Below are 14,931 nucleotides of genomic sequence, written 5' to 3' on the forward strand. Positions count from 1 at the left end.
TGTGTTGCAGTGTTGGAGTCGTGGGGTCAGCTGCCCGTGTCTGGTTTGCTGGAGGGCAACACGGCGCTGCTGGGGAACTTCGACGAGTGCCTGGACGCCGGCGGCAAGTACTGTCTGGCCAGCGTGCGTCTGCAACACGTGTCAGCCCAGCAGGTAAGGCAGCCTCGACACGCAGGCTACACTATGGTAACACCACGACTACAGCCACAACCATACTTCAGTTTCGCGGAAGGGACTTAGAAGCAGTGACACTTACTGCCGACATAACAAGTCACAATAACGGAGGTTAAAATTTCTTCGGAGCTTAGTTTGTAACACGTCATCATGTTGACACTCCTGATGGTTCAGCGATCTATTGTTCATCAGGTGGGCAGCTGGGCATAGCGATCTGTTCTTCTCTCTTGTTTAGTTACAAGTTCCATAGGGCATGTGAAAGATTCTTTTATCGAAATGATGTAGAATGACTCAGTCTACAAGATATATATTAATGGTTAGTGTTAAAATTGATAAGCAGAATATTTTTAGTGATTCTCGCGCTAGTATACTAATTTTTTTATTATTATTATTATTGTTGTTGTATTTTATTTCATTTTATTTTACTCATATATTTATTTTTTTACTGGCTACCAGTTTTTCAGTAGAAATTCGTTGAGATCTCCAGGAGAAATAATCTTAAATTAGATTTAAAACTTTCCTCGCTACATGTCAGACATTTTGTATTACGGGGCAGATGATTAAAATTTTTTGTTGCTGCATATGGACCTTGTGCCGCGAGATGTATGGTTGTGATCCGTCAGTGGCCCCGAATGAGAGTGGCCGCACGCTTCAACACCGCAGGAGTCACAGCTGTGTGCGGCTGGCCGGCACGCGGGAGATCGGACAGGTTCACGCGACATTTTTGCGATGATGACAGGTGCCTAGCCCATCGACTCACCGTGCTTTTCTTCACTGACACGTCTCGTCTCGGACATTCTGCAGGCCCTACGAATTCACACAAATGACGGAGCTGATCCCTCATGGTACACAAAACAGGTCAGAACATCGTTGCAGAAACAACAAAAAAAGAATGACAAATATAAAGGAACGCAATATCCTCAAGACTGGAGATCTTTTACAGGAACTTGGAATCTAGCATGGACTTCAATGTGACTTATAACAGTTTTCACAAAGAAACTGTCTCGGAATCTGCCTAGAATATCCAAAGAGATTTTGGTTTTATGTTAAGTATGCTATCGAAAAAATACAATCAATGCCTTCTCTGCACGATAGCAATGGAAACACTATCGGTAACAGTGCTGTTAAAGGAGAGTTTCTAAAGACAGCCATCCGAAATTCCTTCACCAAAGAAGACGAACTACATATTCCAGAATTCGTATCAAGAACAGCTGCCAACGTGAGTACTTTAGAAGTAGGTATCCTCAGTGAAGTGAAGCATCTTAAATCAGTCAATAAAAGTTAGTCTTCACGTCCAGACTGTTCACCAACTACGTAGAGAATCCTGATGCGATATACAACGGCTCGCTCTACGAAAGATCCGTACTCAAAGGCTGAAAAGTAGCACAGGTCACACCAATATGCAGGAGATGTAGTAGAAAAATACAATCAATTACAGGCCCATGTCATTAACGTCGATATGGAGCAGGATTCTCGAACATATATTGTGTTCGAACATTATGAATTACCTCGAAAAGAAAGGTCTATTGACACATGGTCAACACAGATTTTGAGAAAATCGTTCTTGAAAACCACAAGTAGTTCTTTATTCACACGATGTGTTGAGTACTATCAGCAAGGGATTTCAACTGATACCGTATTTCTAACTAACAGGCTTGTCATCCCTGTGTATCCAATAAAATTTTATCTTTTCGGGGGAGAAGCGGGAGGGGAGACGACACGACTTGTTTAAGCCAAGAACAACGGTACTAATATTATATAATTCGGTTGTATCTGATAACTACCATTATTTGTTACTGTGGCAAGTTTAAAGTCATGGTGATTTAAAAATGTTAAAACATTAACAATCAACTATGAGCGAAACAAAATAAAACAAAACTTCGATGGTGACCGGTATTTTCGTTGACGGGATTCTCATTTTACATAATCAACAACAGGTCTGCAACTAAAAAGATTTGACGTACAGTCTACGGACTTTAGACGTACAATATGTAGCTACAAGAGTCAATTTTATTGTGATATAAAATTAGTGTAATTTAATACACGAATTATTCACTGTAGTTTCAGTCAAAGCACAGACATACAACGATAGTGTGATAAACAGAGAAGTAATTATTAAGTAAAATGAGTTAAAAGCTGTCATCAGATCACGCGCTTGTATTACAGACGAAACAGTTGAGAAACGTTGCTAAAAGATAAGGTAATTGGACAAGGCAGCCACACTCCACTTACACCTGATAGTGAAGAAGTACACGGGCCAATCGACACTCAACTTCGAATCACGCCATGAGGCAGAAACGGAAAAAACGTAACTGTCACACAGGAGGGAAAACTTAGTTGAAGGAAGGCATGAACTATTGGCTGATGAACCTCACCTACGTAAATACGAGCTTGCCTTTGAAGCATAACCCACAAAAATACATGCAGCAAGATTTCCCTGGTAAGTTGCATAAATTTGCGATCTCCTAATAACTAGAGAAAGGGAATTGATGATTTACTGCACAACACACTCGACAAAAAATACTTTAAACGTCCTGAATAATGACGAATTAAACATTAAAGCAATTTACAAAACGCCAATGAAACGTCCGCTAAACCCGCTGAGCAGAACAGGTAATAAGATTGTGGAAAGGGCCAAGGGTTGAAGTCAGTTTCTGCTTATAATTGTCATTTATTGAAATTTAGCAACTCTTTCACGGCTGAAGGCCTCCAACAATAAATCTTAACAAGATAAAAATCCAAATACGATAGCAATAAAATAATTCAAAAAACAACATACGCAAAGTGCAAAACAAATGGTTGAGGGCCACAATTAATTTCCAAAATTTTAGAACATATTACCATAGACCTTTAAAGGCAGAATGCCAACAAGAAATCTAAAAAAGGTCAAAAATTCAATTAAGATAGCAATAAAATAATTTAAAACCCAAAAGGCAACATATACAAGGTGCAACACAAATGGCTGAGGGCCACAATTAAATTTCAGAACTTCAGAATATATTACCATAGACTTTTAAGGCAGAAGGCCAGCATGTTTAAAAACAAGAAGTCCAATTAAGATAGCAATTAAATAATTTTAAAGAAGCAACATATGCAAGGTTTAATACCAGTGGCTGAGGGCCACAGTGAAACTTCAAAAATTATAAAATATATTACCATTATCTTTAAAGGCAGAAGGTCGCAGTGTTTAATCTTCAAAGATAAATTTAAGAATTAATCTAGCAAAATTTTAAAAAAACAAACAACCATAAGCCTAAAATTTAAAACAGCTGACAACTGCTAATTAATCACCGGTGGCACTCAGAAGCCTCCAGGGAGCTCGGTCCGCCCTCGTTCACTTAGGCGATACAGGTGGTGATCCCAACTACACTTGATACGTCGGAACCCAACCAGGGGACAGCCACGGACCGACCGACACAACGACTTGTTTACCATCAATCATCAAACAGAAAAGGTTTCAAACGTGGAAATCCACAATGGCGTATGAATTAGTTGTCAGAATTACACACCACGTTGGACAGCAACAACAGGTGAAGAAAGGACGCTCCCTGAAATTACGTTAGTGGCCAGCGCAGGTAACCAAAACACTAACGGCCACAAGGCAGGAAATTCCTCTGGTCCGCAGCAACCGACCGACTCTTCCGAATGCCGACATCATCTAAAATAGACATCGGTGGAAATAACACCAACTACACACACAGTCTGACAAACACTTGCACAAAGATCTGAACAATACGCAACAGTAACTAAGCACACACGAAGACAAATCGGGAGTCGATGCACATTCACACAGCCGAGTCATGAACAATCGGCGAGCCCAAAACGCGTCGTCCGGTAGGACGACCCGTCCAACGATCCACGAAGACCGCAGCCGCTGCTCAAGTGATGCGTGGCGGCAATGGTCGGGCGAGCCATGTCGACGCAGACCTCACTGTTGCTCCAACCCGACTGCACTAGTTCCAGATTGCAACTCCCCGACAGGCAGGTCCGGACTGCGCTCCAGACGCGTTCCCACTGGCTGGCAGACCCGAACTCGCAACCCGAACTGTACTAACTAACTTCCAACAGACAACGAGCGGGAATTAATAGCAGTCGAGGAAAGATACTACGAGAGGGGATATATCCATACCCGCTGCTAACGCCGCTCACGGTCAGGCAAAGCAGCAACTCAGTGATAGTAGTAATTTAAATTAAGGTAGTGAGATGGAAGTACGTTAAAATTAGGGTGTAAAATACATGACGGGGGGAACACGAGCCACGCACGGCTCAACCAATAATTTAAAACACACCATTAAACAACTCCCCGACAATTACAAAATGGAAGCTGTTTTGTTTTGATACGAGCAACATGCTCCACAAATTGCCTCGCCAGATGCAGGAACAGAGAACAGAAGGCTGAACCGAATCTGATGTAGAAACAGCAGGGCACAAACACGTGCAGAAAGCGAACCGGTCAATTATCGGGGTCACAGCGGAAAGCAAGACCAGCCTTCAAGCCTGCCGCGTGGTCCTGGCACCAAAGTGACGAGCTAAAAATATCTCACCGAGTATACAAAGCCGCTGTGCGATGACAAACAGTAGAAAACTTGGAGCCGCCACAGGACGTGTGGATGACGACGACCCGCCGCTTGCCTCCAGAGCTGCTCGGCCAAAGGAATAATGTGTCCACTCCCTTCCTGGTACAGGTCTCTCGCGCCCGGAAGATTCTCAGCCAGACCATCTTGAAAGTCATACGGGCAGTAGAACAAAAGTCTCCTATTCTGTGTGGAGCTCTAACTCATGTGAAATACTAACATAGATTTTCGGTCGGATTATATTTCGTACGGTTTCCTTTGGTAATAAGATATGAAGAACCCTGTAAATGGAGAGAACAGGGAAGCTTACATTAGGTATACTAATTCGTCAAGTGCGTGCTTCCAGACCTCTCGGTATGTTGTTTATAGTCACTTGACTAAACACAATGTGCTGTGAAAGACTAACGCCGTCCTGCAAAATCCGTCTTCTCTATCCATTAATATAACTTGATGGCTTGGAAACCTGAAAATATTATCTGGGTTTAGCTACGTTTCGCTTATTGTGTGTACACTATCCGTCCATTTTAGTGCGTGACTGATTTTCTTCTTAGCGTACAATCGACGTCAGTGCTATAACTACGGTGGCAGCTTGAGCTAACAACTGCAAGCAACAGACGTGCATTTGACCTGTCTGCTGTGAGCGGGAAGTGTTAAGTAGTAGACGTGTCGATACAGTGTGTCAAAGATATTATGTGACAAATCGCAATGGAGGAACGAACCGAACATCTCCAAATCAAGTGACCAAGACATTCTCCGGAACGTTTTGAAGAAGACAAAGGTGCCTAAAAGTGTATCCCACACACTATCACTTCGGAACAAAAAATCAAATGGTTCAAATGACTCTAAGCACTATGGGACTTAACATCTGAGGCCAGCAGCCCCCTAGACTTAGAACTACTTAAACCAAACTAACCTAAGGACATCACATACATCCACGCCCGAGGAAGGATTCGAACCTGCGACCGTAGCAGCAGCGCGGTTCCGGAATGAAGCGCCTAGAACCGCTCGGTCACAGCGGCCGGCTCCGAACAAAAACAACAACGTGTGGACACCTACGGCAACTTGATTGAAATGCAAATCCGACAACTATTGTCACACAAAATCATTGCAGGCGACGTGACTCGGTGTTATCAACGCGACCATAAAACAACAAGGTACAGGAAGTCACAGGAAGAATCGACTCCTCGAGTACGTAGCTGACATTGAAGCCAATTAGGTGCGCGAGTCCAACACCCCACATGTTTGTGTGAAAGTTCTGTGCGTGGTAGGAAGACACCTGAGTATTAAAACCGCCATCTTAACTCGTCTCGAATTATTATTAATCCAGTCGCAAAACTTTTTTTATTCACAGGATATATAACGTTTAACTGTTGCTTAAAGCTAGTTCTTTGCCCGTTTCATGATCTCGCGTTCCATTGAAAGATATCATTGTCCATGGTTTAGAAAGCACTCCGTCTTCAGGCCACAAGTGGCCTATCGGGACCATCCGACCGCCGTGTCATCCTCAGTTGAGGATGCGGATAGGATGGGCGTGTCGTCAGCACACCGCTCTCCCGGTCGTTATGATGGTTTTCTCTGATCGGAGCCGCTACTATTCAGTCGAGTAGCTCCTCAATTGGCATCACGAGGTTGAGTGCACCCCGAAAAATGGCAACAGTGCATGGCGGCCTGGATGGTCACCCATCCAAGTGCCGACCACGCCCGGCATCTCGACTCACGGGAACCGGTGTATCTACTGCGGCAAGGCCGTTGCGTCAATGGTTTAGAGGTCTGTCTAAATTAGCTGATAGTGGTCTTAACTCTCCTTCTGTAAATTGCGAAATATCTTGTGACTCTACATGTTCTCGTAATCCTATTCCCTAAGCGATTATTGTTATCAATTGGACTAAATGTTCGACGAGTTACTTTCTTCGTTTTTTGTGGCAATGTGAAGGTTGATAATGAGTTAAGTCTTACTTAAAACTTTACAGCCGTTAGTCTGTAAAGTATCGCCAGCCGTTGTGACCGATCGGTTCTAGGCGCTTCAGTCCTGAACCACGCTGCTGCTAAGGTCGCAGGTTCCATTAGATTGTGTGATGTCCTTAGATTAATTGGGTTTAACTAGTTCTAAGTCTATGGGACTGATGACCTCAGATGTTAAATCCCATAGTACTTAGAGCCATTTGAACCATTTTAATATGTAAAGTACCAGTGTGTACTCATTTTTATTCTATCGTTATGTTTTTCTTTTCGTTCCAACTTCTTTGTGGACTGCGCTGTGTCTTCATGTTAATGTTTTATCTCAGTTCGTTTCGGTGTGGACTTATAAAGACCCTGCTCTCTGTTTTCTTTAAACGTCGTGAAATTTTATCGTTTACTTTACAAATGACTAGTTGCATCGACTAAGTTTAAAGAATTTTCTATCATCTTTTGCGTTGTTATTGTAGCGTTAGCTATGCACTCGAAAATGTTATTGAAAATACTCTTCGAAACCTAAGAGAATTGCTTTTCCTCAAAATGAACTGTTAAAGAAAGTTAGCAGTGTGTAAAACCTGTGTGACTACTTAAAGGCTATCGCTACTTCCCCGATAGTGTTAGTGAAATTTAGGAAGGTCGTTCTCCACAGAAAGAAACATGTATCGCTTCACTCTTATCTTAGTTGTTTTGGTAATACAGTATTTTTGCGCTGAAAGGTAGTTCTATAAATTACAACTATGTCATGGACCAGCACTAATTCTCTTTAAGTATTTTCCTTCTGTAAGTAGATACCACTAACTGCAGAAATCAGTCGCCAGTCTTCAAAGGACAAGTTAGGAGGAAAGGTCTTTTAATAGAACTTAAAATCGTTAGTGAAATTTCCGTTGAAAGACTGCAACTTTACTTTTAGGACAAGATTTAAATTTGCCAGACATTTAGGAATCCAATTAACGAATCTTTTCAAACATAAATGAAATTACTCCATTTTCATTATTAAATTTAATTTTGGCTTGAGGAACTAAGCAAATAGAATTAACCAATGAATAGTGCAATGCGGCTTCTCACAGATGTACTTAATAACTCTCTTATTAAAATTACCACATAAAATTTTTAGTGACTGAGATAGCTTGCTGTTCGTAAACTGAATCACAAAAGGATATAGCAAAATGGACATCAGGGATTTGTATAAAAGATGCTAACACAAGTTACTGTAAATCGCTACTGCATTGTTTCCCAAAAAATGTATCTAAGCACTCCCCAATATGCCTCCTTCTTCTGTAATCCCTAATGTTCCCAAACTGTAACAGTTCTTCATATGAAATTCGAAGTCAAAAGCATTCCTTTGAAAAGCACAGCAGTTGTCAGTATTGCTCAGATTTGTTTTCGCAAAATCTTCACTTCTACCTCACTGAACAGTTATTATCGTAATTGCGGTAGAATACTACCAACACCGAATCCTGGAGGGGCATTCGATAAGAAATCCAACATTTTTTCTTGGCCAGTTTCGGTTGAAAAAAATTGGAAATCCGTTTTGGGACATCGGAGAAGATTCCTCCTTCAGCCCCTGTAGTTTTCATGAAGTTCTAGTCTGTGGCGGCAATATACGTAGCCTTAAAAGTGTCGTCTGCAACGGAGATGCGTTCCAAGCAGAGAGCTGTCACTGAGTTTCTTTTAGCGGAAAACGAGACAGTCACAGTTATTCCTAAACGCTTGTAAAATGTCTATGGGGACATGCCATTGAACAAAAGCATGGCGAATCGCTGAGCGGAGTGTCTGTCTTCATTGCAACAACGTCCCATAAACTTGTGTGAGCTCCCGCGTGCAGGACGGCTGCACACAGCTGTGATTCCTGCAGGGGTGGTCGCGCGGACACTCTCATTCGAGTTGATCGTCAGATCACAGTCAGACACCCAACTGCAACTAATCGTCTATGTCGGTAGTGTCGACACACTCGTCCACCAGTTGGGATAGCCAAAGGTATGTGGTCGCTGGGATTCATCGCCACCTTATAGAAGACCGTAAATAACAGCGAACGACCATCTGTGGGTAATTGCTTACGCATCACGAGGTTCACTGTAACACTTTTTTGTCGAACATGGCTGCCACAAAGGGGAAAAAATCCAATGTGGACACCGGGTGGAGTCATTCCAGACGTGGAAAGGGTCCTTCCTGATGCCATGAAGAGCACAGGGTGCAGCCAGGTGCAGGGTATGCCTCACATCAGTACCAATGATGTGTGTCACTTTGGAGGGGAAGAGATCCTCTCTGGTTTCATGCAGCTAACAGAAGTGCCAGCGTGGCTTTGCGAGATGAAATCAGAGCTCACCATTTGCAACATAGTGGACAGGACCGGTGGCAGACCTCTGGTACAGAGCCGAGTGGAGGGTCTGAATCAGAGTCTCAGACGGTTCTGCAAGCGTGTACGCTGCAGATTCCTCGACTTGCACCATCGCTGAGTATGTCAGGAGTCCACTACACGCAGGAGGCGGCTATACGGGTAGCAAAGGCTGTGTGGCGTGGACTGGGCGGTTTTTTAGGTTAAAGGGTCGCGGGAAAACACAGAAGGGGCTCCAGACTCAAAGAGTCGAACACGGAAACAACGTAGATCAAGAAACCATCGATATAACAGTTGTAAATTGTCGATCTGTGTTGTGAAAGTACCAGAACTCCAATCGGTAATAGAAAGCACTGTTGCGCAAATCGTTGCAGGCGCTGAAATTTCTGCGATGAACCTAACGGTGTTCCGAAAGGATAGGTTAAACACCGTTGGCGATGGTGTGTTTGCTGATGTTAGAAGTAGTTGATCTTGTTGCGAAGTTGAAGTAGTTCCTGTGAGTTAGCGTGGGCAGAGGTCATTCTTGGCAATCGGAATAAAATTATAATTAGATCCTTTTACCTAGCACCCAACTCGGGTGGTACAATTGCTGAAAGTTTCAAAGAAAACTTGAGTTCAATTTCAAACACGTACCCGGCTCATACAATTATAGTTGGTGGTGAATTTAATTTTCCCTCTATATTTTGGCGAAAATACATGTTTAAATCCGGAGGTACGCATAAAACGTCATCCGAAATTGTGCTAAATGCATTCTCTGAAAATTATTTCGAGACTTTAGTTCATGAGCCAACGTGAATAGTAAACGGTTGTGAAAAGACGCTTGACGTCTTAGCAACAAATAATCTTGACCTAATGACGAGCATCAAAACGGATACAAGGATTAGTCAACACAGGGTTGTCGTAGCGAAACGGAATATTGTAACCCCCAAATACTCCAAAAATAAACGAAACGTATACCTGTTCAAAAACGCAGATAAAAAATCACTTGACGCCTTCTGAGAGACAACCTCCACTCCTTCCAAATTAACAGTGTGAGAATAGACCATTTGTGGCTTGAATTCAAAGAAATAGAATCGTCAGCAGTTGAGAGCTCTACAACCATTTGTGGCTTGAATTCAAAGAAATAGAATCGTCAGCAGTTGAGAGCTCTACACCAAACACCAAATAAATTAACAAACGACGGAGCTGATCCCCCCTCCCCCCCCCCCCCCTCTTGGTACACAAAACGAGTCAGAATCCTGTTTTGCCGTGAGGGATAAGCGTGTGGTCTGGGCGTCATGTCACGGTTCGCGCGACTCGCCCCGTCGGAGGTTGGAGTCCTTCCTCGGGGATGGTTGTTTGTGTTATTCTTAGCGTAAGTTAGTTTAAGTTAGATTAAGTAGTGGTTAAGCTTAGAGACCAATGACCGCAGCAGTTTGGTCCCATAAGATCTTACCACAAATTTCCAAATTTCCAGAACACTGTTGCAGAAATAACGAAAAAAGCATGCCAAAATTTAAACGAACTCATAATTTCCAAGATTGTCGATCTTTAACAGTAGCTCGAAATTTAGCGCGGGCGTCAGTGCGAGATGTTTATAATACTTTCCACAACGAAACTTCATGTCAAAACCTGGCAGAAAATCCAACGAGATTTTGCTCCATTGTAATGCATGCTAGCGACAAGACAACCAATAACTCCTCCGTGCGATAGCAATGGAAATACAGTCGATGACTGTGCTGCGGAAGCAGAATTACTAAACGCAGCCTTTCGGAATTCCTTCACCAAAGAAGACGAAATATTTCAGAATTCGAATCAAGAAATGCTGCTAAAACGAGTAACTTAGACGTAGGTATCTTCGTAGTACTGAAGAAAATTACATCACTTGATAAAAGCAAGTTTTCTTGTCCAGACTGTATACCAATTGGGTTCCTTCCAGAGTATGCTGATTCAATACCTCTATATTGTTTGTTGTGGTCTTCAGTCCTGAGACTTGTTTGATGCAGCTCTCCATGCTACTTTATCCTGTGCAAGCTTCTTCATCTACCAGTACCTACTGCAACCTACATCCTTCTGAATCTGCTTAGTGTATTCATCTCTTGGTCTCCCTCTACGATTTTTACCCTCCACGCTGGCCTCGAATACTAAATTGGTGATCCCTTGATGCCTCAGAACATGTCCTACCAACGGATCCCTTCTTCTGGTCAAGTTGTGCCACAAACTTCTCTTCTCCCCAATCCTATTCAATACTTCCTCATTAGTTATGTGATCTACCCATCTAATCTTCAGCATTCTTCTGTAGCACCACATTTCGAATAGCTCTATACTTAACTATCATATACAACCGCTCGCTCGACGAATAATCCGTACGCAAAGACTGTAAAGTTGCACAGGTCACACCAATATTCAAGATATATAGTAGGGATAATACACTAAATAACAGACCCATATCATTAACGTCGATATGCTGCAAGATTCTAAAACATATGTTGTGTTCGAACATTATGAATTACCACAAAGAGAACGTTCTATTGATATATAGGTAACACGGATTTTGAGAACGTCATTCTTGTGACATATAAGTAGCTCTTTATCCACACGATGCATTGAATGCTATAGGCAAGGGATTTCAAATTGATTCAGTGTTTCTGTATTTCCAGAACGCTTTTGACACCGCACGTCAAAAGCGGGTTATAATCAAATTGATTGCTTTTGAAATATCGTCTCTGGCATGCGACTATATTCGTGATTTTCAGTCAGAGAGGTAACATTGCATAGTAACCGACGGAAAGTCGAGTAAAACAGACGTGATTTCTGTCACTCCTCAAAGTAGTATTACAGGCCCTCTGCTGTTCCTTATCTACATAGACTATTTATTAGACAGTATAAGCAGCCGTCTTAAGTTGATTGCTGATGATGCTGTCGTTTATCGTCTAGAAAAGTCATCAGACGATCATAACCAATTGCAAACGGTCTAGATAAGATATCTGTAGGGTGCAAAAATTGGCAATCGATCCTAAATAATGAGAAGTGTGAGGTCATATTCGATTACATGATAAATCAATGAAATCTAAAGGCCGTAAATTTAACTAAATACCTAGGAATTACAATTGCGACAAAGTTAAATTGGAAATAATATTTACAAAATATTGAGAGAAACCAAAGACTTCGCTTTATTGGCAAAACACTTAGAAGACGTGTCTGATCTACTAAAGAGACTGCCTACACTACGCTTGTCCGTCCTCTCTTGGAGTACTGCTGCGCGGTCTGGGATCCTTACCAGATAGAATTAACGGAGTACATCGAGGAAGTTCAAGGAAGAGAAGAACGCTTTGTATTATCGCAAAATAGGAGAGAGAGTCTCACGGAGATAGCACAAGATTTGGGACGGACACCATTAAAATAAAGGCTTTTTCATTGCAACGAATCTTCTCACGAAATTTCAGTCACCAGCTTTCTCCTCAGAATGCGAAACTAGTTTATTGACGCCGGCCTACATAGCGAGAAACGATCATCGTAATAAAATAAGGGAAATCAGACCTCGCACGGAAGGATACAGGTGTTCGTTTCTTCCGATCGCTGTTCGAAAGTGGAATAATAGAGTATTATTGCGAAGCTCGTTCGATGAACCCTCTGCCAGGCGCTTAAGTGCGGTTTGCAGAGTATCCATGTAGATGTAGACGTAGAACATCGTCATAGGCGATGGGACGTAAGTTCATCAACTCGAACAGGAAACTGAAAGGCAGTCCATGGAGTGGCGTCGCAGCTCCTCTCCTCTGAAGAGAAAGTTCAAAGACGCACCCTCAGCAGGTGATGTCATGGCTACGGCACTCTGAAGTGGTTAATTCTGTTTGATGTCCTCCGTCATGGTGCAACTATCAACTCTCAAGTGTGTTGTGCTACCCTTGAGAAACTGAAGAAAGAAAACCAGTGTGTTCGTTGTCAGTAAAATACAAACGAACTGCTTCTCCATGACAACGCAAGGTCTCATACAAGTCTTCTGACCTGGGACAAGCTCACAAAACTTCAGTGGCCTGATCTTCCTCATCCACCCTACAGCTCGGCTCTCGCACCTTCCTACTTCCGTGTGTTTCGCCTAATGATGGATTCACTCCGCGGGAAGCACAGATTGAAATCTGGGGAGGCTATTGATGGAGCAAGACATTGGCTCTGACGTCCACTAGTACTGTGATACTATGCTGGCACACGTTGCTTCCCTGCAAAGTGGCGTACGGCCATCGCCCTGAAAGGAGGTTATGCTGAAAAATACGATTTTGTAGTCAAAAGAGTGGTCAATAGCTTGGCGTACTGGAATCCTGGATACAACCAACCTGCTTTCAGAGAAAAAAGTGTTACATTACTTACTGAACCCTCTCGTAGAATTTATTTCATACGACTTACTACTGTAAAAGGTGCTAAATCTTCACCCTCTTCAGTAAAATGCAACGTATTTCTGCACAAATATCAGCTTGACGTAGACCCGTCCAGACAGCTGCGCACGTCAAAGCGTCCGCATCCTGGACGTTTGGCGCACCAGCCCCGGTTTGAAGCGGACTAACGAGGCGAGCCTGTGTGCTAGCTAGAGCCAGCCTGGATGTGATTTCTGGCGGATTCCCAGATGCCACTAAACGAGATACCCACGTCCATCGTCAGATACACGCTACATACTATTTTAGAAAGCTTTTCTCAAACTTGCACATAGAAATTAATCTAGACGCTACCGTATGCGGAACACTGATTCCGTTCTGACGGGGGGTGGGGGGTGAATAGGAGATTGATTACGTTATATGTTTAGTCTCCTTAAATCCATAATCTGCAGCAGCAGCCATTACACCGATATTAAATTGTTTTTATTACAAACAACACATTAAAGAAAAGGTAAAAAATATACACCGAAGAGCCAAAAAAACTGGTAAACCTGACTAATATCGTGTACCCCACACCTACCCCCCCCCCCCCCACAACCCCCCCAGCACGCAGAAATGCCACAACACGACGTGACATGGACTCGACTAATGTATGAAGTATTTCTGGAGGGAACTGACACCATGAATCCTGCAAGGCTGTCCATAAATCCGTAAGAGTACGAGGGTGGGGAGATCTTTTCTTAAAAGCATGTTACTAGGCATCCCAGATATGTTCAGTAATGTTTATATCTGGAGAGTTTGGTGTTTAAATTCAGAACAGTGTTCCTGGAGCCACTCTGTAGCAATTCTGCACCTGTGGGGTGTCGCATTGTCTTGTTGGAACTGACCAGGTCCGTCGGAATGCATAATGGACATGAATCGATGCAGGTGATCAGATAGGATGTTCAAGTACATGTTAACCGTCAGAATCGTATCTAGGCGTATCAGGGGTACCATATCACTCCAACTGCACACACCCCACACCATTGCAGAGCCTCCACCACCTTGAATAGTCTCCTGATGACGTGCAGGGTCCATGGATTCATGAGGTTGTCTCCATAACCGTACACGTCCATACACTCTATACAATCTGAAACAAGACTCGTCCGACCAGACAACAAGTTTCCAGTCATCAACAGTCCCCCAGGCGAGGGGTAAAGCTTTGTGTCGCGCAGTCATCAAGCGTACACGAGTGACCCTTTGTTGTTGATCGCCGAGCATTGAAATCTGCAGCAATTTGCGGAAGTGTTGCACTTCTGTCACATTGAACGATTCTCTTCAGTCATCGTCGGTCCCTTTCTTTCAGGATCATTTTCTGGCCCCAGCGATGTCGGAGAGTTGATACTTACCAGATTCGTGATATTCACGGTACGCTCGTGAAATGGTCGAACGGCAAAATCCCCACTTCATCGCCACCTCGGATATGCCGTGTCCCATCGCTCGTGCAACGACTATAACACCAGGTGCAAACTCACTTAAATCTTGATAACCTGCCATTGTAGAAGCA

General features: G+C 43.0%; 1 protein-coding gene across 1 annotated transcript in view; it reads left to right on the top strand.

Moving 5' to 3' along the window:
* The window catches only part of LOC124622546 (nose resistant to fluoxetine protein 6-like), a 381,634-nt gene that overhangs the window by 155,344 nt on the left and 211,359 nt on the right, over nucleotides 1–14,931 (top strand). Inside the window, exon 4 of the mRNA XM_047148283.1 lies at nucleotides 11–153. Within this exon, the coding sequence (XP_047004239.1) occupies nucleotides 11–153 (143 nt within the window). The remainder of the gene's footprint in view (nucleotides 1–10; nucleotides 154–14,931) is intronic.

Source organism: Schistocerca americana, chromosome 7, assembly GCF_021461395.2.
Source record: "Schistocerca americana isolate TAMUIC-IGC-003095 chromosome 7, iqSchAmer2.1, whole genome shotgun sequence".
NCBI classification, from domain to species: Eukaryota; Metazoa; Arthropoda; class Insecta; order Orthoptera; family Acrididae; genus Schistocerca; species Schistocerca americana.